Source organism: Labeo rohita, chromosome 15 (assembly GCF_022985175.1).
Source record: "Labeo rohita strain BAU-BD-2019 chromosome 15, IGBB_LRoh.1.0, whole genome shotgun sequence".
Lineage (NCBI taxonomy): Eukaryota > Metazoa > Chordata > Actinopteri > Cypriniformes > Cyprinidae > Labeo > Labeo rohita.
Genome location: NC_066883.1, coordinates 10,923,139 through 10,948,051, shown reverse-complemented (window position 1 = coordinate 10,948,051; position 24,913 = coordinate 10,923,139). Strand labels below are relative to the sequence as shown.

Here is a 24,913-nt window from a genome sequence, read left to right as displayed (position 1 = left end):
CATACGGGTATATAAGATGGCAGCGTGCATCCACTCACTCAGATTTCTGCTTCGGAGCCTCACTGTTCCTGATCAAAGAAGGGTAACCTGACGGTTATAGTTCGGAACGCTCCAACGGGCCAGCCCCCTCGGAAGTCCGACTCGTCACGCCACCCCGTCAAGTTGCCGAAGGAAAGCACCGGTTTGTCCCGCGGCGAGCCCTGCATCCCCTTCGGCGCTCCAGAGGAAGATCGGATGTCTATCGCCGTATCAGAGGAGGGGCTTACGCCAGATGAGGCGGAGGAATCCCCTCTGCGGCGGCTGCTCAGTCGGAGGCCGACGCTGAACTGGCGGCCATGCTCCTCCGGGCGGCCAAGAGCATCGGGTTGGTTGTGCGCAAGCCGCCTTCCCCCGAGCCCTCGCGGCGGGATGTTTGGTTCTTGGGATCCCGACACGACTCAAATCACCCGCGTCCGGCCCCTGTTCCTTTCTTCCCGGAGGTCCATGAAGAGCTCACTAGGACGTGGTAAGTGCCTTACAGCGCCTGTACACGTCCGGGTTCTTCCCTCCTCACTACCCTCAAGGACGGGGCAGCTAGGGGGTACGCGGATGTTCCCCAGGTGGAGTGTGCAGTTGCAGTGCACTTGTGCCTGCAAAATGCCGCCACCTGGAAGAATCGTCCACGTCTCCCGTCCAAAGCCTGTAAGCTTTCGTCGGCTCTCGCTGCGAAGGCTTATAGTGCGGCGGGCCAGGCTGCCTCGCCATGGCCGTCCTGCAGGTCCACCAGGCCCAGGCGTTAAAACAGCTGCACGAGGGTAGGCCTGACAAAGGGGTTATGCAGGAGCTGCGCACGGTGACCGACTTCGCTCTCCGAGCGACTAAGGTCACGGCGCGGTCCCTTGGTCAGGTGATGGCTACTATGGTAGTCCAGGAGCGCCATCTCTGGCTGAACCTGGCGCAGATGGCCGACGCCGACAAAGTTCGCTTTCTCGACGCGCCCATCTCCCAGGCCGGCCTCTTCAGCGACACTGTCGAGGACTTTACCCAGCAGTTCTCGGCAGTACAGAAGCAGACGGAGGCGATTAAGCACATCTTGCCCCAGCGTGAGTCCACCAAGCCGCCTGTGGCTAAGTCTTCGTCTGCCCATCGCCGAGGGCACCCCCCTGTGGCTTCTACACCTGCTCCGCCTCCGCCACCTAAGGAGTCTACGGCTCCTCAGCGAGGGCGTCGAGCTGGCCGTGGGAGAGATTGCTCTGCGGGAGACTTCAACATCTGTGCCCCTGCCCCTGGGGCTGGTATCCTTGCTGCCGCCGCTGACCTCCGGGTCAGCAGTACCCACCCATTCACAAAAAGAGCAAATTTCTCTATCTCTGGGTCATTCTCCCCGGATTCAAGTTCTGAGTGACGCTCTGCTTCCTCAGACTCGGACTCGGGTTTTAAACTTAAAAAAACAAGGAAGTCTGGGATGGAAGATGTATGCTGCTCCTTGCAGCCCGACTCTTCGGTGGGATGCGACGCCTCCCATGTTGAGTCATCTTCCTTTACCATGGCTGCCCCACCGTCGGTGCATCTCTCCCTCCATTGATCCCACTAGCACGCAGGTTGGAGGCGTGGCTATCGCTGCCCAACCCGTCACGTTGGTTGATCCGGACGGTCCGACTCGGCTATGCGATTCAGTTCGCGAGGCGTCCACCCAGGTTCAGGGGCATCTTGTTCACATCTGTCCATTCGGACACAGATGCCTCTGTCCTGCGTGCGGAGATTGCGTTTTTTTTAGCGAAGGACGCAATCGAGCCTGTCCCTCCAGCCGAGATGAAATTGGGATTCTACAGTCCTTATTTCATCGTACCGAAGAAGAACGGTGGGTTACGACCTATCCTGGATCTCCGTGTTTTAAATCAGTCTCTATGCAAGATGCCGTTCAAGATGTTAACCCCGAAACGCATTATTTCATGCATTCGGCACCAGGATTGGTTCGCAGCCATCGACCTGAAGGACGCATACTTTCATGTCTCGATTTTGCCTCGATACAGACCGTTTCTTCGGTTTGCCTTCGAGGGTCGGGCATATCAGTACAAAGTCGTCCCCTTCGGACTAGCCCTGTCTCCCCGCGTATTTACCAAACTCGTGGAGGGTGCCCTCGCCCCACAGTGGGAGCAAGGCATCCGCATTCTCAACTATCTCGACGACTGGCTGATAACAGCTCACTCACGAGATCTGTTGTGCGAGCACAGGGATCTGGTGCTTCAGCACCTCAGTCTTTTGGGGCTTCAGGTCAACTGGGAGAAGAGCAAGCTCTCCCCTGTGCAAAGCACCTCTTTTCTCGGGATGGAGCTGGATTCGGTCAGCATGATGGCACGCCTCACGGAAGAGCGCGCGCAGTCAGTGCTCAGCTGTCTGAATTTATTCAAACACAGCACGGCGGTCCCTCTAAAGATTTTTCAGAGGCTCCTGGGCCATATGGCAGCTGCAGCCGCGGTCACGCCGCTCTGCTTGCTTCATATGAGACCGCTTCAGCACTGGCTCCATGGCTGGATCCCGAGATGGGCATGGCACCGTGGCACATTTCGGGTCGGTGTTGCCTCCTTTTCAGCCCATGGTCAGACCTGGCATTCCTACGGGCGGGGGTGCCCCTTGGGCAGGTCCGGAGGCATGTGATTGTCAACACAGATGCTCAGGTATTTGGGAGGACGGCTCGGTGTCGGCTTGCTGCGCCATTCCATTCGGATCAGTGCGCCTTCCCCTGTGGTTCCCCGTGCCCGCCGGTTCAAACTAAGCGGAGTAGTTCGTTACTGTGCTGGTAGTGGGTTTCCTTCCCCCCTTCCAGATGTGGCTTAAATTTTTAATTTCCTCCACGATGTTCCATCGTGTTTCTCTAACCTGACAAAGGATTTTATATTTCAACCTTCCAGGACATGTATTTTGTCACTGTCTCCGCCCCCCAATGGGTGCTTCAATCTTGGCATCCCTGTGGGGCCCCCTCTGCTGGCTCCCAGGGCGTTGGGGTGGTTACGCATTGAGTACATTTGTTCTGACATGCTTGCCCGTTGGCATTTGTCCTCAATGACGTAACACGGTTCAGGCTTGTGGCGTTTTCCATAGGGACCTCAAATACATCAGTATTGATGTAACGTCATAGAGAACGACTGAAGGGGAACGTCTCGGTTACAACTGTAACCCTTGTTCCCTGAACGAGGGAACAGAGACATTACGTCCCTCTTGCCCCAACCCTGGACTGCGCTGGAGATGCCGGTGTTTCGGCTCCTCAGCAAAAACCTGAGTGGATGCACGCCACCATCTTGTATACCCGTATGTACGGGGGTGTGGCATGGCATGCAAATTCCACTCGCCAATTCTCATTGGCCTTTTCTTCTAAAGATCGGAGGTGATAGGCTCCCAAGGGAGACCCCAAATACGTCAGTATTGACGTAATGTCTCCGTTCCCTCCTTCAGGGAACAAGGGTTACAGTTGTAACCGAGACGTTTCCCATTGTTTGCAGATAATAACCACTCTTCTACACTATTTCTTTCTTTTTTTTTTTTTAACAGCAGAATTAATATTTATCCATTTCTGGATAAATATTACATATAAACTGCTGTGTCGTGCTGCTTATATAAATCATGACGGCCTCAATAGCCGTGACAGGCCAGGCAGAGAGTTCGTTGACGGCCTCCATAGCCGTGACAGGACAGGCTGAGAGTGCATAGGGAAACGCCACCCCTTTAGGAGGTTCTGCAGCCAGAGCTGCCACCTCCGGGGGCACTGGCACAGACTCATGGACAGATGAGGTCTCTGGAGCAAACTCATGGACAGACGAGACCTCCGGAGCAGAGTGTGCAGCCCACACACACAAAATGGCAACCGCCATTAGGGGAAGAGCAGCAGTGGGTGGCAGGATCTCTATAATGATTGGGCTTGTGGGTGCTGATGTCACTGGGATGCCTGCAGCCTGCACTGACATTAGTGGTGGGTCCAACACACTGGCCATCATGGTAGGTCGAGACCTTGGAGTGTCAGACGAGACATGGCGAGGCTCTGGGAGGACAGACGAGACGTGACAAGCCTCCGGGAGGTCAGACAAGACGTGACAAGGCTCTGGGAGATCAGACATGACGTGACTTAACTCTGGATGACCAGCTGTGACTTTACTTGGCTCAGGAACATCAGCTTTGACCTTGCTTGACTCAGGAACAATAGCTTTGATTTTGCTTGACTCAGGAACAACAGATGTAACTGGACTTGACTCAGGAGCAACAGCTTTGACTTTACTTGACTCAGGAACAACAGCTTTGACTTTGTTTGACTCAGGAACAACAGCTTTGACCTTACTTGACTTAGGAACGACAGCTGTAACTTGACTTTACTCAGGAACAACAGCTGTAACTTGACTTGACTCAGAAACAACAGCTCTGATTTTGCTTGACTCAGGAACAACAGCTGTAACTTGGCTTGACTCAGGAACAACAGCTGTAACTTGGCTTGACACAGGAACAACAGCTTTGACTTTACTCGATTCAGGAACAACAGCTCTGACTTGACATGACACAGGAGTGGCAGCTGTGACATGACAGAGCATTGTTGTGGGCACCATTTTGTGAATGGGCTCCACTGTCACCGCCATTAAGTGAGCGTGCTCCGGCGCGGCCACCATTTCACAAGCAGTTTTGCACACTGGAGTGACGATCGGCAAACTTGAATGTCCCGGGGTTTGCGGTAGAAAAAACTTTGCGGCCGCCATCAATGCGCTGTCATGTTCCTCCTCTGCGACACCCACAGTGAATGGCGAGCCCACACACAGCAAAGTCCATAAATGCAGCGAGTGATGAACGTGGACCCTCGTGAATGAGCCGTGATTTCAGCGGCTTTAACGCCCTCGCAGAAAAAGTCTATAAGCACACAGTCCAGCAGATAAGAATAATGTGCAGTAGCCAAGTACTCTTGAATATAGCCCTCAAGCAATCGCGTGCCCTGCTTGAGGGCTAATAACAGTCTTGCAGTGTCCATACCTTGCCAGTGTCCGGGGGAAAAGCTGCTGGATCCTTGTGTGGTCGAGTATTCTGTTACGTAGTGACAGATGGGTGAAGCGGGCAGGACAAAACGAGATAATAAGGCGTAGATTCAAAACTCAGGGAACTAGACAAGAACACGGGTAACTAACAAGGCTTCGTACGAATGCTAACACAATACAATACTTGACAAATGGCGAAGGGGAAGTCCAAGGCTTATATACAGTGTCTGATTGGATGCATGTGATCAGAGCAATGGAAGATGGGGAACGTAGTCCGGGGTGTGGTTCAACAGTTTGTGTAATGTGAATATAATGAGAGGGCGAAATCTGGTGGTAAGCAGACCGAAGGTCACCGGCCAGATTCGTGACAACTGTTTAATCATTTTTTATTAATTTAAAAATTGAGAAATTCTTTCAAATGTAAATCTTTTACAAGAATTACAGCAAAAAACAGTTTGAGTTGTTTGCTCAAAAAGTTTATGAAACTTACACATTCAAAACCTTGTTACTCTGAAATTTTTAATGTAAATGTTAAGTGTAAGTGAAATGTTAAGTACTGTAAGAGGTCTTTCATGACGCTACATATGCTGGCATGTGAATTTGATAGGGGCTCGATATAAAATAAATGGTGCTTTAAAAAGTCTTTGAATCTGGTGTTAATGAAAGAGTGGGAACCCTGGTCTCATCTGTTCATCTGTTCTCTTCGAAATAAATGCATAAGCCTATATCATCCTGTAGGTTCATACACTGACCAAAATTATAAACGCAACACTTTTGTTTTTGCCCCCATTTTTCATGAGCTGAACTCAAAGATCTAAGACTTTTTCTGTGTACACAAAAGGCCTATTTAAATATTGTTCATAAATCTGTCTAAATCTGTGTTAGTGAGCACTTCTCACGATCATTTATCTACCATAAGCCGTCTCCAAAGGTGTTTCAGAGAATTTGGCAGTACATCCAACCGGCCTCACAACCACAGACCACGTGTAACTACACCAGCCCAGGACCTCCACATCCAGCATCTTCATCTCCAAGATGATCTGAGACCAGCCACCCGGACAGCTGCTGCAACAATTGGTTTGAATAACCAAAGAATTTCTGCTCATCATCCTCATCGGGGTCTTGACCTGACTGCAGTTTGTCGTCGTAACCAACTTGAGTGAGCAAATGTTCACATTTAATAGCGTCTGGAATTTACGGATGAAGTTTTCACTGTACAGGCCAGATGGCAGAACTTTGGAGTGAGCAGATTGTGATGTCTCTTGGATCGGTGGCCCATGGTGGCGGTGGGGTTATTCCGGTTTTCACTGACGAGATCAGGCCAGTTTGCCATTCAGACAGACCATTACCCTATGATGCAGCATGATAATGCACAGCCCCATGTTGCAGATCTGTACACAACTCCTGAAATGAAAACATCCCAGTTCTTGCATGGGCATACTCGGACATGTCACCCCATGTTTGGATGGCGTATATGGTTCCAGTGCCAATATTCGCACAGCCATTGGGACCAACATTCCACAGGCCACAATCAACAACCTGATCAACGAATGTAAATGAGATACCATGACGAGATCGTGAGGCAAATGGTTGTCACACCAGATACTGACTGGTTTAAGGACCTTTTGTGTACATAGAAAAAGTATTAGATCTTTGAGTTCAGCTCATGAAAAATGGGGGCGAAAACAAAAGTGTTGAGTTTGTAATTTTGGTCAGTGTAATAAAAAATAAACATGTGAAGCAAAAAAAAGGAAATTAAATGTGCTATTATAATTAAAATATAAAAAATTAAAATGACAGGTAATAATAGATTGTGACAGAATTTTACGGCCCTGTCCGTCAAATTGACGGACAATGTTAAAGTCTAACGCAACCTCTGACTACAAGGTACATTATTTCATGCCATCTAAACACACAAGGGGTAATCAAAAGTTCAGAGAATATGCCCATGATAAACAGTAAAAAAACTGTCCTCTTCAGTGTAACGTTAGTCTGTATGTGTAATGATGCAGTATAGCACTCCTGACAGTTCTCATTAAACCCTTGAAGTGAAAGTGAAACCTGTCTCACTTTAAACCCATTTTTCTCAAAATTTCATTCTTGAAAACCATCACTATCAGCCATAAAATTATTAAAAAAAAAAAAAAAAACGTTTTGGAAAGGGCTCAGAGGGAACCCAGCTTTCATATGGTATCAAAACATAAAAAAGGTGTATATATATCAGAGGTTGCGCTAGACTGTAACATTGTCTGTCATTTTGACGGACAGGGTCGTAAAAATTCTGTCATAATCTATTATTACTGTTTTTATTTTCATATTTTAGTTATAATAACACATTTAATTTTTTTTTTTTTTTTTGTTCACATTTTCATTTTTAATCATAAACCTATAGTACTACAGCGCCATATTTAAAAACAACGTTAGGGCTCGGTGTATATATATATATATATATATATATATATATATATATATATATAATATCTCACCACCAACTGTATGTATGTGTGTGTTTGTGTGTGTGTGTGCGCGCAGTTAAAATCTGAACAGTACAAAAGGTATGCATTCCTTTAACAGATGAGCTTCGCATGTTGAAAGATGCTGCAGAAAAAGAGGAGAATGAACTACTCGAAATACAACGGGAAGAAAATGAAAAGCTGCTGATCCAAAGAGCAACGGAGGAGTTATTAAGCGAAGATTGGCTGAAGGAAAACTGTAAAAGGTGCCCTTCCTGTGGTGCTAACATACAGGTCAGCATCTACTAAAACAAGACTGCAAACAGACTTCTTATTTTTATTGCTTACGATCTTTGGGTAAAATGTTAGAAAAAGCTTGTAAATAAAGGAATAATACTTTTTTTAGAAAGACCCAATTAAAATATTTTAAAAAGTCTTTTCAAAAAGTTTAACCTGAAAGGAGACCTATTATGTCCCTTTTTACAATATGTTATATAAGTCTCAGGTGTCCCCAGAATGTGTATGTGAAGTTTTAGCTCAAAATAATTAATTAAAAAAAATAAAATAAATAAAAATAATTAAAAATTAATTTTGAAAACGCCAGTTTTGAGTAAAAGCAGAAAAACGCTGTGTGCATGTCCCTTTAATTCCCTGCCTACTTTTACAGAACCGGCATATGAGTATTAAACTAAGTTCTCTTTCATGTCTTACTGCTTAAACTGTCAAATACATACAAAGTTTATGTTACAAACACAGAATTTACAAAAACAGCCAGCTATGTCTGTTAAGGGAAACAGGCAGGAAAATATGGGATGATATTAGACTCAAAACGATTAATAGATGCACGCACAATTATCCATGTACTGGATCAATTTTATGCATGTATCTTACAATCCACAAACAAATGCCTTTCAATTTGAGTCTGTGGAATTCAGGATTAAATGATTGTGCAGCGATTTGTACAAATACAGACATGTTTGCAAATAAAAATGTTCTGCATTAGTATATCATAAATTGCTCATGCAAAAAGGAATCAGTGCATCTGTGGATCAGGTGACACATGCATTTATTGAGGTCTTGCTCGAGTCAATCTTGTTCAGTTCATTTGGATTTATATAGCCTCAATTATATTTATATAGCCTGGTTCGTTGGTCCATTGGATTAGATTGCTTTCTCACTACAACCGAACTGTTCCAGAGTTTGTTTCAGTCGAGCTGAGACCACCTCATTCAGGCAATCTCTGACCGTTTTTTTTCCACTTATCACAAGCCTCTTATTAGCATACAGTCCACAGTAATCCATTCTGAGCAATTGAATTTGTCAAACTTCCAGAGTTAGATTTAGAGGTTGTTAACTCAGCTCGTGTTCTTGTATTCTGTCTGAAAAATGTTTCTGGCCTCTGCATCAAATCTAGAAAGATGTTTTTGACTTGTTTTATTTTTCTTTCAAATCTTTCTTTGTATGTCTGAGAAACTATTTTATGCAACTAATTTACTTTGCATTAGACAACTGATTCAAAATGATAAAGCGATAGAGCTGAAACGATTAGTCAACATTATTGACAATGTCAACAGTAACAAATTGTAGACAAATATTTTTGTTGTGGAGTAGTCCTTTGATCTGTTATGACCTAATGTAAGAGCCTAAACAGCGTTTGCACTCACGGCGCTTTCCGTGAGTGCTGTTCAAGATGGAGTGAGCCACAGACAAATGCATTTCATTCATTCAATAATACCACTCCAAATCACTGTGAGAACCATTGTGTTAGATGTTTTAAGCACATCACTTTATGTTAGAGCTTCAATGCACAGAATGATTATTTTAGAGCTTCTATGAACACTAACAGTGTGCTAGTGCTTCTAAGCACATGAAGAGAATGCATGCACAAAAATGCTGTAAAACGTCTTTCTCAGTCAGTAACACTGTCCCACATTAAAAATATTTTGTATGCATGAAAGAAATCTCATTTGCAATGCAGAAAGACACTTCTTGATGTGTTCCTTCATATCATTCAGTGTGAGAGAGAGCTGCTCTGCTGCACAAACGCGCATCTACCGTGTGTTTTGCGTGCTTTCATGTGTGGTTTTGGTGACTTACAGGCTACATTCATACTGTCAGTTTTTGGGTCTTACAACCACATTTACTTACAGGTGTGAGTCTCGCAATGTCCCATTCACACAGCAGCTAACAGAAACATCTCGAATACTGTCTGTATGAATGTGCAGCGGGAATCAAGTCCGTATTCCTTACAGGTAACCATAGTGACCAAAGTAATATGAAAGATGTCGGCGTCCAGGCTTCTGGTTGGAGCGGCACCCTGTGAAGATGAAGTGTTTCTGAGCTCCTCACGAGGAACTTAAAATTTTGTTTATATCGTTCTTATTTATATGCATTATTGCAATACAGCTGCCTTTATTGGATATTAAGTGCTTAACAGTCAGTGTCCTGTTGTCTAAACAAAGTTTGAGCAATCGCAGAAAGGTAGAATCTGCTATTAGCCATCATGCTAACACTAGCTCCGAACTGCATGTGGCTTCAAAGAAAGAAACAGTTTCAGGAAGTGACAACAGCATGGTTTTTCAAGCAATTCATTCAGTGAAAGAGAACTTGACTTTAAAAATTGAAGAAAAGGTCATTGCTCAATCAAATGAACTCTGCAGCTAAATTGACCAGCTCCAGACAGAGTTACGCAGTGCCATTGAGCATCCCAGAGTGGAAGCAATGGAGGAACCAGAAACGGAATTAGCTGTGTTACGGACCTTTTCAAAGATGGTACATTTATTTTATTCCAACAGTTAAGAACAGACTTTGAGATCCCTCAGTATATTTTTTTAGATACTTACAGGTCCGTAGCTTCATTAAAAAACATTTCTCTCCTTCTTTGAATCAACCAGAAGGGGCCTGGGTAGATGAGTTGTTAAATATGGACCCTTTTCAAAGGGGTATAATGTCCATTCTATATGAGATTATTCAAAAAACCACCTCCCCATCTCTAGATCATATAAGGAGGCAGTGGAAGGAGGAACTGGGAATAGAGATATCAGATACAGCTTGGCAGTCCACAAAAGAATTACAGTAGGGTACACTCTTCTTCTGTATGTATCAGACATGGACTTTTACAATTTAAGGTGCTTCATAGGCTCCATCTGTCTAGGAGCAAGCTGGCTAAAATGTATCCAGGGTCAGACTCATCTTGCCCCAGATGTGGTTTGGAACCAGTAGACTTAAGTCATATGTTCTGGGGATGCCCAAGATTAAAAGGTTTTTGGATCGACATCTTCAGAACATTTTCATCTATATGTAACAAAGATATTGGACCCTAATCCCTTGACATCCATTTTCGGCATAGTACCAGAAGAAATTCATTTATCCGCTAATCAACTAGAAATATTTGCCTTTTCCTCACTATTGGCTAGATGCCTGATTCTTCTCAGTTGGAAGAAGGCAAGGCCACCATCTCACAAATACTGGGTAGTAGTGATGTCTTATCTTGAGCATCTCAAGTATACTAATCGAGGCTCCTCTGGAAAGTTTTATAGGGTCTGGCAGCCCTTTTTATCTTATATTGAATTGTCATGGGCCACTATTTCATAATTTATCATAATTGACCCCCCTTTTTTTCTCCTTTCTCAAAGGGTGTGTACATGTTTGTAGTTGTGTTTTGGTGTGAAATATGTAAGTTAAGTAGTAATAATAAAAATCAATAAAAATATTTGAATAGTAAAGATCCATAAAACTGAAAGTTCTCTGTCAATGTAAGTTACCGAAACCACACTTGAAAGCACACAACACATGGTAGTTTGTGCAGCAAAGCGGCTCTGTCTCACACTGAGTGACTGAATTTCATCGCTGCTAGTTCTTTGAAGTCGGCTTGGTGTGTCCCAGCCTTTAACTTTTCACAGCAAACAGTAAATGCTTTTGTATTGCAGCTTTCAGTCCGTCACCATCATGTAAACATGAAGTATAAAACATCCAGCGAGAGTTCTTTACAGGTTTCTACATTCCACTGCACTGCTTTTCCAGCACTTGACAAATGCGTTTCATACTTGTGTCTCACGTGTTAAATAGTATTCTAAAAGTGCGGCACTCAAATTAAAATAAGTGCAACTTGCGTTTCATAACCTTGCATCCCCCCCCCCATACCACTGCCCCTGTCTGATGTTTTTCCAATGCAAAAACGTGCACAGGACTAGGGTTATGTTTTATGTGACACTCCTTAATAGAGCGTGCAGGTAACAATAAATTAATTTGGAAGACAGTAACTCCTGTGGACTAAGTGCTCATAATAACTCACGTACTGATTTTGAAACACTGCAGGCCAGGCCTTTTACATTCACAAACAACTATATTAAACTACATTAAAGGTAATCTCTGAAAAAGTCCAGTAAATTATATTTCTTGTTATGTAGAACTTTTCAAAACTGCATTTTGTGCTCCATCTTTACATTTTTCTTTTTTTAGAAGGTACATGGCTGCAACAAGATGACCTGCTCCTCCTGCAAGCAGTTTTTCTGCTGGCTCTGCCTGGCAGTTCTAAGCAGAATGGACCCCTACAACCACTTCAAAGACTCTAGCTCTCCATGCTATGACCAGTTCTTAATGTAATGCGGGTCCATGGTTTTATTTAATTTAATTATTTTTTACTGTACACCCAGTCTCCTGTTCATAATTCTTCCTGTCATACTGTAGAGAAGCACATATATCTACCAGTCATCTTCAGTCATTTTATCCAACTGAAATTGTATTGGTCTGCGTGTTTTCATGTTTTGTTTTTGTTTTGTTTTTACAAAGGAACCTGAACCTAATGCCGTCATATACACTTGCAGAAGGGAGGTCTGCTGTTGTTGTCTTTGGAAACCCCTGATTTACAGTAGATTCAAAAATGTGGTTAAAAAGATGTAAATATCTTCTATCTCAGGATTATGTAAGGGAATGGAAAAAGAAAGTAGAATGAAAAGCTCAAATCTTTGAAATCACTTAATCTGTTGTACTTTGTCAATTCATGTACATCTTCCATAGAACCAGAAAGTAGCTTTCACATTTTTACTTTATTTATTAGCTAGAGGCCTGTTGCCTATCCAAAATATTTCTGTGCCCTATTGTGCTGTATGTAAAATGTTGGTAAGACTTTTCAGTAGACATAAACAATCACCAATTATGAACCATTTAATGCAAAAAGAAAGCTTTCAAAGCCTCTGTGTCCACACAATATTGTAATTTAATGAATGTCATTTTTGTTGCTGTTTAATCTTATGATGTGAGTTCTTAATTACCCCAGTAATCTACAATAAAGATGAAATATTCTTTGTAAACAAAACAAATAGAAGTTGACTATTACTTCCTCCTACCTGGGGACACTGGTTAAGAACACTCACATTCATAAATATCCTCTAATTTAATGTCTACTAGGTCTGATGTTTCACTGAAGGATGGAGATGTGTTAAATCAAAACTGCATTATGGTGAAGAAATGATGTTGGTCATTTTTATGAATCAAATTGTTACTGAAGGACAGACAGGATCTGCTGTTGCTTCATTCCCTAAAATTGAAGTCTTTGGTCATCTGCAATATTCACAAGCTTTAAAGCAAATAACACTATACAGTGTATGCATGCCTTCCGTCTTAAAGGGACAGCATTCCTGAAAATAGAAGTTGACTATTACTTCCTCCCACTTGGGGACACTGCTTAAGAACACTCACAGCCATAAATGTTATACTACAGAATAGTCCATTCATTCAGTCACCCTTCCTCTGATTTGATGTCTACTAGGTCGGATGGAGGATGACGGCTGATGGATGACGGCAGTTCTTGCTATATGAACTCGGTAAGTTAATTATTGTGTCCTAAAATTTATCGATGACTGTGTTAATTTCGTCAACGAAGACAACGACGAAAAATATTTGTTAACGAACATTTTTTTCTGTGAAGAAGATGAGACGTTGACGAGCTAAAACTAATATCTGATGATAAAAAGTATGACAAAACTTATGCAGCCTCTTCGTTAACAAGACGAGAAGGGACGAGAATGTTATTTGAGGACTACCGGACATTGAAAATACATCCTAACTGGCTATCTGTCCTCTTTCAAAATGTGCGTCTCTGTCATTAGATTGCAGTTGGATAAGAGGCATTTGCATGTCTAGTCTCAGCATGGCGGCCGTAATGGAAAGATAGGCTAACAAAACGTGAACTTGCAATCTAAAACAATGGCCTCAGCACCTAAAGGGTTAGGGATAGAATCACCAGATGTCCCGTTTTACCAGGTAGTCACAATTCGTTGTCGATTAATTTAAAGTTAGTGAAGGTGGGATAGGTGGAATCACGCTGATAGACCAACCCACTGTGCAATGTGACGTCGTAGTGACGTCTTTTCCATGTCATTTTTGGACATCCAATTTCCGTCCATTGATGGGGTTGTTTTGTAACGCCAGGCGACGTCTTTTTTCGACGTCTACCGCACGTCTAATGTTGACGTCGGTGGGACCTCCATGTAAGGGCTATTTATAGTCCAAAAGTGGTCGTTTGTGGACATCTTTTCAACATAAAATTTTGACTTAACACGTCATTTTTATACAACTTCTATGTAGTCCTATGTTTCAAGAGGGTGGATGACATGTTTTCTGTATCATGTATTCATTTTCCTGTACCTTTGTTTGGCTCAGCAGTTTGAACTGGAAATGCATTACACCTTTGTATGCTTATCACCTGCTGCTGAGACAATCAAATGGAGTTTTTGGAAATGATCTTGAACAGTATGCCACCTTCTGAAATAGGACTAGATCATTTTCCAAAAACTCCATTTGATTGTCTCAGCAGCAGGTGATAACTTGAGACGCATACAAAGGTGTAATGCATTTCCAGTTCAAACTAACTGCTAAGTCAAACTAAGCTACAGGAAAATTAACTGGCACAGAAAACATGTCCTCCACCCTCTGGGAAACATGGGACTACATACATACATACAACAGTATAGTTATACACATTCAAATAAATCACAATTCAATATCGCTTTTTCAAACTTTATTAAAAAAAAAAAAAACAATATGCATTGAACAGCATCAAACAAAGTGTATTGGACTACTAGGCTCATCAGGGCATTGAAAATCCTCTACCTCCTGTTCTCTGTGGCGCATGTTTGAGGTGCTCAGACACGCTCCCCTTGATGAACTCCTCAGTGGCTGCTTTATCGAATTTCATGATCCCCTCTGCACAAGCAGAAATAGATAAATGACTTAAATATATTCAAAGGCAATCTGCAGTCATACAGTCAAGTCCCCACATGTGTAAGCAAAAATATATTTCCTGTGCATCCACTACCAATACTGGATTAATGCAAAGCCATCTCCCACAACTGTTAACTGTAACAATTAGGCTGTCTACAAGACCAAGCAGACTGTACTTTTTGAGAAAGCTTACATTGTTTAATGTGTGCATTAGAATGTTAACAGTGTTTTAATCAGCCTGTTGTGCTTAGTGCAATTTACAAAAGCTGGTTCTGTGCTTGGAAACACATTGGACTCCATAGAAATTATTATTGAGAAAAGTTTTGCACAAAAAGTGTTTTATATTCTGGATAATACAACATCCACTACATGTTCTACTTGTCAGAGAGCAGACTGTTCAGTTGGAGGCTGCTTCAGCTTCAATGTAATAAGGACCGCCACAGGAAGTCATTCTTGTAACAATGACTCACCTTTGTGCCATGAGAGGAGAATAATATTTTGAGAATTGTGACTATTTACCATCTTTTACTTTCAACTTTGCTTTTGTTTCTTTCTTAATGCTGTAACACCTCTTGTGCATGAATAGTCTATCTATCAAGATAGATAATTGGCTTTTTTTTTTTTTTTTTTTTTTTTTTTTTTTTTTTAAAGTCAGAAGGGAAGGAAATGTTTTGTCCAAAGTTATTATTTATAGACTGGTCAACATGAAACTTGGGCTTACCTTGTATTGCTCTATAAACCTTTGTACCCTCTAAAGGGCGCTTCCCCCTTTTCCCCTTGCCCTTCAAATTAAATTTGGCCATGAGGCTGTTGGTAAAGAGCCTAAAGAAAAATAAATTTCAATAAATTAATGTGAAGGATATACAGTGCTATGCATAAGTTTAGACACCCATGCTAAAGTTTCCTAAAAAGATAAAAAAAATATATATATATATCATCTTTTGGAAATTGATCTTAATGCCTTAATTAAAAAAAAAAAAAAAAAGGAGAAGTCCAACCTTTAAGGAAACCATTTTTCTTTGTGAATGAATATGTATCCTAAATAAATAAATGTTCTTCCTTAAAATACAGGGTGCATAAGTCAGGACACCCCTATGTTAAATTCCCATAGAGACACAGGCAGATTTTTATTTTTAAAGGGCAGTTATTTCATGGATCCAGGATAGTCTGCATCCTGCTAAAGTTCCCTTGGCCTTTGGAATTAAAATCGCCCCACATTATCACATAACCTTCACCATACCTAGAGATTGGCATAAGGGAACTTTCCATAAGATCATCTCTTAATGCAAATCAAACCAGCTATTAGGCTAACTGAAATAAAACCATGCCAATCTCTAGGTATGTGTCTCTATGTCTCTCTGACTCGCGCCAAACCGCCAAATGCCTCGTCTTGCCTCGGCCAATCAGAGTGGCGTTTATGATGATGTGCTCGTTTCAGCCAATCAGAGTGATGCTGACTGGTTTTTGCCTGGTTGAAATCCTCCTTGATCAAAGAACTTATATTGTTGCCTAGCTTGATAGAGAGCTGTCTGTCCTTGACTTTTTTCCAGCTGTTGGTTCTTTTTAAGATAGGAATAAGGTGGATAGGCTAGGCTACCATGATTTTTTTTAATATAAAATATATAAATTCATATAAATATAATTTATATATATATTTATATATATAATACAATATAAAATAAAAAAATAAATAACTTGATTATAGGCTACTTTAAATAAAATAAAAACTGTTAAAGGAAAACAGGAAAATGTAAAAAAAAAAAACAAACAAAAAAAAAACATATGGGCTACCAAATAAATAAATAGTAATACAGATAATAAATCTTGTTTGTTTATAAATAATCTGTATTCATATATATAATCATGTTGATAGGCTCTATTTTGTAAAACACATTTACTGCAACTGCCATAGACGTCCAAATGACGTCCAAAAAAACCCAGATCAAATGTTGAACGTCAAAATGACGTCCAAGTTGGGTAATGGATAGACGTCCAAATAGTGGACCTAGTTTGGATGTCGAATAGATGTCCATAATTGGTCATGGACCGACGGACCCAATATAGACATGATCTGCACGTCTATCCGACGTCCAATGTTTAGTGGGAAGGCCAGAAGTGCGATCTCTTGCACAGACTCCACTTCTTCTGTTCTCAAACAGCGTGCGAACTAGCTGGTTATATGAATCAGGTTAAATAAGAAAGGCATATGCAATATATGCAGAGCGACGGTACGTGAGGACTGTAATTGTGGAAACGCTGATGTATTTAATCATATATCATATTGTCCTAATTTCATTAAGGGATGAAGTGCAATAAGTTGTTTTATGAGCAAAGACAGTGATCGCAGTGAGTCATATCACAGATTAAATTATATTTCTAAATGTGTTATTCATAGCGTGAGCACTTACAAATTCATGTGGATCAGAAATTATGAATCTGTAATACATAATAAATACAAACGACAAAGCCAGATTTTGAAGTTGTTTATTTTCATTGAGCTGCTTTCGCCATTGTGTTGTTTCAAGCTGAAAAGCATAAATTTGCGCTTCTTATTAGGTCTGTGCTTCACTCCAGTCACGATAGCAGATATGGCAGTTCATGTCACAGCAAGCATTCTCTATTCTAATGTGTTTTTAAATGTACAATATAAATTTTAACATCTACCCCCACTATTACCCAGTCTAGACTGTAGTGTCTGTTTCCGAAAGTTAATTAAACTTACTGTATCAGCAAAATGAGTTTAATTTGTATCTCTAGCATATTTGTCTTATTGTGCCTATAATTATGTATATAAAATGAACAACTATAATTATAATAATTTTATAATAATAAGTAAAAGTACAAGTATAATAAGTACTCCTTTTTGCATTTTTCCATATTGTTAAAGGGATAGTTCACCCAAAAAAGAAAATTGTCATAATTTATTCAAGTTTTCCCAAATTCAATCCTTGATGCAAAAATGCAATGAGTTTTCATAGATTAAAACTAGACTAAAACTAATAAAGACGGAATGTGATCGCGTGACCAAGAAATTTGGCTTCTGAAAATACTGTTTTATTTTAAAGAGACGATTTAAAATTCAATTTAACGCTACTGTGTCAGCACCAGTAGGCTTGTGGACAGTGCGCCGACACATGGTGCAGTTGCGCCTCGGGTCTCCACTCACTTTCTGTCTCATCTCCACAAAGCAAAAAAAATAAATAAAATAAAGATCTGATCTTGTAATATTGAATGTATATAATCAATATTATACCCACCAGTAATATTCAATATATCAGCCACCTCTAGACATAATGTTGTTGTTTTCTTTTTGCATTTGAAGAGCGAGATGTTCCATTACTGCTTGTGTTTGTAATATGTAATATTTTTGTACTTATCTGGAGTTATTCATTCATTTTGTAGGATCAGTAAATATTTGTTACTGGAGATACAGTATTGAAACACAGACCAATACTGAAGAGGTGATGTTAGTTTTTTAATGAATTGTTGCCCAGTCAGCTCACCCTGATCATGCATTACCAGCTAAAAGTGCAATTAGGTCACTATACCGATGGATTTTAAATTATTTGAATCTTTTCCATTTGCAAGTAATATATTCCCACCTGTGCATTTACAGATCCCCCGCTAATCATCATATATTTTACAGGTAACAAACCCAAGGATACGGGCTTCAGCTTTGTTGTGCCAGCCATGGTAAATACAGGAACATTCTTCATGAAAATATGCGAGAGAAGCTTACAAGGCAAGATGAGAAAAAAATAAAGGTACCTTTATTAATTTTCATGGATTTTGGGATGTTTATCTATATTTGGGTAATTAATAGTGTATTCTATGTAAAGTAGAAGTAAAAAAAAAATGTTTGTAAAAATGTTATCTATTTTTAAAGCCTAGTGTCAGTGAAGATAGTGTGGCCAGGAATTCTGGTGTTTGTGGGAAATGTGAAGGAACATCTTCCAGCATTCTACTACGATGTTGCCCTGATGATTGAGGTAATTCACTTAGGTGATTTAGATGTGGTCACAAGTTTACATACTGTTATGAATCCTGTCTGGTCTGCCCACCACCAGAGGTCGCTGTGCATTTCATTAACATCTCACACTACACAGACTGTTCCATCACACCACAGACTACGTTACCCATCACCCATCGCACTGATTGCGTTAACACCTGTATCCAATCAGGCGCTCTATTTAAGCCTCTGATTTCCCCTTGCATGTCACAGAGTATTGGATTACCTCCTGCCTCCTGGATTATGTTCGCCGTTCATCACCCCTCGCCTGCTTTACGGACTACTCTCACGTCTTGCCTTCGCTGCACCTGTCTGCTATTATTCAACCCTGCCTGTCTGTGACCATCTCTTTATCTTTGTCCGAATCTAATAAAAGCTTGCATTTGGATCTGCTCGCTTCACGTCTCCCTCACTATGTTACAGAATACTCGGTCACAAAAGGGTTTAGCATATTTTCCGACGGATACTGGTCAGGTATGGACACAACAAAAATACTTTTCAGACTAAAACAAGGCCCACAAACACTTGAGCAACATGTTTGTGAATTTCTGGCCATTGCAAACTATTCCGATCTTCCGGACTGTATTTTAATAGAGATTTTCTATTTTTGGTGTAAATTAACCGTTAAAGGCAAGACTTAGACGCAAGGGTCAGCATTCATCTCTCCCCCAATTCATGGATTATGCTTTAGCGACTGTTGGCTCTTTATTCACCGTGGGTGTCGCGGAGGAAGAACGCAACATCGCGACCATGCCGGTAATGGCGGCCGCAACGTTAAGTCAGCCAGGAACCCCGGGACACTCTAGCATTGTGATCGCTACTCCGGTGTTGAAACCCGCTCATGAAATGGCAGCCGCACCGGAGTGCGCTCACGTAATGCCGGCGACAGCGGAGCCCATTCACAAAATGGCGGCGAAGGCAAAGCTCCGTCATCTCACTGCTGCCAAACCAGTGTCATGTAATTTCACCGCTGTTGTTCCCCAGTCAAGTCAAGTTACGGCTGTGATTCCCGAGTTCAGGCAAGTTAAAGCTGTGGTTCCCGAGTCCAGTCAAGTTAAAGCTGTGGTTCCTGAGTCCAGTCAAGCTATGGCTGTCATTCCTGAGTCAAGCAAAGTCAAATCTGTCGTTCCTGAGTCAAGTAAAGTCAAAGCTGTTGTTCCTGAGCCAAGTCAAGTCACAGCTGATCTCCATGAGCCAAGTCAGGTCACAGCCGATCTCCACGAGCCAAGTCACAGCTAATCTCCAGAAGCCAAGTCACAGCCGATCTCCATGAGCCAAGTCAAGTCATAGCTGATCTTCATGAGCCAAGTCAAGTCACAGTTGATCTCCATGAGCCAAGACAAGTCACAGCTGATCTCCATGAGCCAAGTCAATCACAGTTGATCTCCATGAGCCAAGTCAAGTCACAGCTGATCTCCAGGAGCCAAGTCACAGCTGATCTCCATGAGCCAAGTCAAGTCACAGTTGATCTCCATGAGCCAAGTCAAGTCACAGCTGATCTCCAGGAGCCAAGTCGCAGCCGATCTCCATGAGCCACGTCAAGTCACAGCAGATCTTCATGAGCCAAGTCAGGTAGCAGCTGATCTTTATGAGCCAAGTCAAGTTACAGTTGATCAAGTTATTGCTGTTGTTCCTGGGTCAAGTCACATCACAGCTGGTCGTCCAGAGTCAAGTCACGTCTCGTCTGTCCGCCCAGAGCCTCGTCATGTCTCGTCTGTCCGCCCAGAGCCTCGTCACATCTCGTCTGACTTCCCAGAGCCTCGTCACGTCTCGTCTGACCTCCCAGAGCCTCGTCACATCTCGTCTGACACCCAAAGGTCACGACCTATCATGATGGCCAGCGTGTTGGATCCACCACTAGTGTCTGTGCGGGCTGCAAGCATTCCAGTGGCTTCAGTGCCTTTAAACCCAACAATTAAAGAGGTCCTGCCACCCGCTGCTGCTCTTCCCCCAATGGCGTTAGCCATTTGGTGTGTGTGTGGGCTGCACACTGTGCTTCAGAGGCCTCGTCTGCCCACAAATCTGCTCCAGAGGTCTCGTCTGTCCACAAGTCTGCTCCAGAGGTCTCGTCTATCCACAAGTCTGCTTCTGAGGCCTCGTCTGACCATGAACAAATGGAGAGAATCCATGCATATCCTGTAAAGCTGCTTTCTCATGCAGAGAAGGTTGGTTTATGCAATGTTAAAAGGAAAGCTGACCAAAATTAAAAATGTTTCTCATGCATAAAATAAAATTTTATTTGCAATGCAGAAAGACACTTCTTAGATATTTTAAGCACATTACTTCAGTGCAGTGCACGGTTAGTTTAGAGCTTTATAACACAGTGTTAGTGTTCACAGAGGCTCTAAACTAAGCATTTTCTGCATTGAAGCTCTAACATAATTTGATATATATATAAAAGTTCTAACCCAGTGTCTTTCTGCATTACAGATAAGATTTATTTCATGCATATGAACAGGAGGTGGGGTCGTCAGGGGGTTAGGAAAAAGGCACACAGTGTAAACAGTGTAAAAAGTAGATACAGAGAAAAAAATATAGCTGCAAGCAGCAATTGCAGGGCCAAGCACAAAAGAGGCAGAATGAGGAAAGATTTTATTAACTAAAATATAGAGGAATTGTGTCCAAATTAATTTACTATTATAATTATAGTTCCTACTTATGTGTTGCTGGGCCTAGCACATTCTATGTTGATGTAAGAGGCCCATAGTAGTATGGAAAAATAGACAAGCCCATATGAGCTATTTATTATTTTTGGGTGGGCCCCCAGCAGAGCTATATCTATGTTATTTTAGGGGCCACTAAGAGGCCTTAAGGAAAACCATCTGTTTCCCATGATAGTATTTACCTTAAGACCCCCACCCCAGTGATTTAGGGTGACATGCTTGCGTGCGAAGACCACTATATAAACGGTCCTCAACCAGAGAGTAAAGATTAGTTCTCTATAGACAACTCGGCTTGATTGTCCTCGGCAATAAAGTCTATCTTTTGGCATCCAAACCCAAGTCTCAAAAGTAATTCTCCAGCGGGGAAAAGGGGAAACCACAACAGAATTGGCGTCACGAACAGGATTCGAAAGGACAGCGAGGTGGACCACGGCGAGCGGACTCTGGACGAGCAACACAACAACTTGGCCAAAGGTAAGCAGTTTTGCTTACATAGTTAGGTTGTGTTGTTTTCCAGAGTTTGCTTGTGGTGAGACACTTTACATCCTTCTAAATTTATCGGACTGTAATAATTGGAGGAAAGAGTTAAAATAAATGGAAAATGGGTTTTGATTCCAAAAGCACTAAATGCATGCATTGATCTGTATTTTCTGTTGAGTTGGACTTGAGGAGAACAGTGAATTCAGATTTTTTATATTTAAGTAGAAGTAGATTAAAAGATTAAAAGAGAAGCGCTGGTAAGAAAGTCCTCCTAGGCAAAAGTCCTACAGGGTTAGGCACTACAAGGGTTGCCTTTCTTTGATATAAGGTTATCAAGTGAAGACAGAGAGCAAACTTGTAGGTTATTTATTAAGTCCTATGGTTGCCTTTCCTTGATTTAAGATTAATCAAGGGAAGACAGAGAAAAACTTGTAAGGGCAGCGTTTTACTTCCTTGGTATCAGGAAGACAGAGTGCAAGCTTGTCAGGTTATTTATTTATTTATTGTGCAAGTGAAATAGTGAATACAGTGGTTGGTGTATTTAAACGGCACCAGAGAGAGCAGAGTGGGAGTTGTGCGAAGTGTAGGGGAATGATTGGTGTGTGATAAACTCTGAATCTTGTGAGCGGCGGCTGCTGACTCTCCTGTGTTTCACAGGGAGAGTATGAAGTTGAAACCTGTAAACAAGGGACAGTGTGAATGTATGAATCCCAAAATAAGGGACACAGTGTGAATGTATTAGCCCTGGAAATAAAAGGACATGGATAAATGAGTGCAGAGCTCTAAATAATAAAGTGACTTATATGAATTTTGTTATAAATAGGTATAAGATATGGACTTTGAAGATTATTGTAGCAAGAGACCAATAAAAATAGGATATACATTTATTATTTAATGATTTATCATAATAGATGAATAAATAAGATTGCACGTGCTTAAAAATGTATATATTATGTCTGAAGACGTCTAAAATTTGTATCTTGTTATCCCTGGGAGACAGTATGGAAGTTAATCCATTACAGAGTTTCAAAGATTTGGGTTTGAATTAAAAAATAGATAACTTGTGGAGAGCAATGTTGAATGAGAGCAAGATTGGGTGACCAAATTAATAGAAATTTTGATACATAAGCCATAGACATTTCTCAATAAGAATGTAACTTTGGTGATTAAATATATGTAGGTTGGGAAATTCATTCACCATTACTAGATTATTCTGAACATCTATGTGAATTTAAAAGAAAATTATGATGGTTTTTACAATAGGCATGTCATGCTGTTGTAGAAAATATTATTTTGTTTAATTGTAATATTCCTAGATAATAAAGGTAGATTACTGCTGTTTTCTGCATTTTGCAAAGAAAAACTGCTTGCTATTTTCCTGCAATGAAGAACTTGCTTTACTAAAATAGAATAAGGGAACTGCTGCTTTAACCAGATGAATGTTTTATATGGTAGGACCATTGAAAGATTTGGCTGAAAAGTGAAATTTATATAAAGAGCTAATTGCTCAAGACACAAGTTTGACTAAGGTCAATTTGATTAATGCAGTCTCTGAGTGTTAGAGTTTCAGATGGCTACAACAGTGCCTGGAAAAAAGGAAGCAATGTGCTGGAGTCTGTCTACCAGTGTGGTGAAGAGGCAAAGACAAAGCTGCAGAGAGAAGAAGAGGGAGAAGCAGATGGACTTTCCACCCCCCTCCAGAAAGAGGAGTGCATACTTCTGCATGGAGAAAGGCTGACTCAAAACAGGAAAAGGTGAATCTTTCACTTGAGACTTTTCCTGAGGATGAAGAGAACATCCTGAAATGCAAAACTGTGACAGGAAAGCCAGACTGAGAGGAGGCAGAGAAACAACAAAGACCATACATCACATCAGGCCATCACAGACTGACGACCCAGTGCAACAGACAAACAGCTTCAACAGACTAATGGTCTACACAGAAGAACTTTCATCACTTCCCATTGAGTGCACAGGTGCTGCATATCTAATGATCACTATAGAGACTGCTTCAAATTTGTTTATTATATTAGAGTAATTAGTATTGGTTATTCACTGGTCTCACAGCAGTTCTTTGAATTCTGTGTTTTAACTAACATTCTTGATCTGCTTTTCAACAGTTACCAGTCCAGCCTTAGGTCTTAAAGAAAAGGAATTTTGACAGACAGAAGATAGTGCATGACTTACTGATCACACAAAAATGGAGCTGGATTTGGCATAGTGCCTAGAAACCTTGGTGGGAGACAGAGGCCTGCATGGTGAAACAGTGTGGACCCTCAGAAATGAGAAACATATGGACCTGTCAAGGGTCTCGTTCTATACCAAAACAGTCTGGGGGCCTCTCTCTTCCACTCTAGGGAGAAATTTATTATATACATAAGGTATAGAACACGCCTTAAAAAGCTGTATAAAAGGGGCAACGCAAAGAACTTAGTTAGATTTGCTCTGCAGAGGACTTCTCGGCTTTATTCTCTTTGTAAACAAAGTCTATCATCTGAAATCAAGACCAAAGGCTCTGAGTGTGGTTCTTCAGCAGAACGGGCAGGAACCACCGCTATTTAATTAAACTAGGGAAAGGTACAACTGAATCGTCAACAAGAATGCTGAGTTCTTATGAAGAAGACTCTAACAGACAAAAATAGGGCTGATAAAATAAAAATATTGGTCACTCCATTTTGTTTAATGGTCATTTTCTAGGACTAGATTAAATAAGAATAATATGTCTGCAAAGTTCCAAAATTATGAAATCACAAATGTTGTCATCACTGGGGGTAACAAGATAGAAATTATTTTGGCCATGGATCCTAGATCATGTGGAGATCTCCAATCCTTTTTAGATAGCATGACTAAAATTCAAAGTAGACAAACATGTGACATTTGAGAAATTACAATCGGCTTTCTCAATTGCACAGTACCTGAGCTAATTATTCCAAACAAAATAATTTATTAAATTTTGTTGAAAAAAGAGGTTGCACAAAAAATTAAACTTGATTTTAGCCTAAGAGTGGGGTGTGAAAGGGTGTGAAAAAGTGTGAATGATGGTGTGCAATGGTGTGACATGGAGTGAAAGAAGATGTCTGACGAGACACTGAGGCAAAT

At 41.4% G+C, this 24,913-nt stretch overlaps 1 protein-coding gene across 3 annotated transcripts in view; it reads left to right on the top strand.

Annotated features, from left to right (window-relative positions):
* The window catches only part of LOC127177493 (E3 ubiquitin-protein ligase RNF14), a 65,598-nt gene extending 44,344 nt beyond the window's left edge, over positions 1-21,254 (top strand). The window contains exons 6-10 of one of the 3 annotated variants that reach the window (XR_007829232.1): positions 7,563-7,735; positions 13,212-13,266; positions 18,312-18,429; positions 18,552-18,654; positions 18,888-21,254. Coding sequence is in view for 1 of the 3 variants with exons in the window: in XM_051129792.1 (XP_050985749.1) it covers positions 7,563-7,735; positions 11,903-12,042; positions 12,233-12,305 (386 nt within the window). In the remaining 2 variants the exon portion in view is untranslated. Of the gene's footprint in view, positions 1-7,562; positions 7,736-11,902; positions 12,043-12,232; positions 13,166-13,211; positions 13,267-18,311; positions 18,430-18,551; positions 18,655-18,887 lie in introns of those variants that run through there. The other 2 variants (XR_007829233.1, XM_051129792.1) reach the window with 2 other exon arrangements.
* The last annotated feature ends 3,659 nt before the right edge of the window (positions 21,255-24,913 follow it).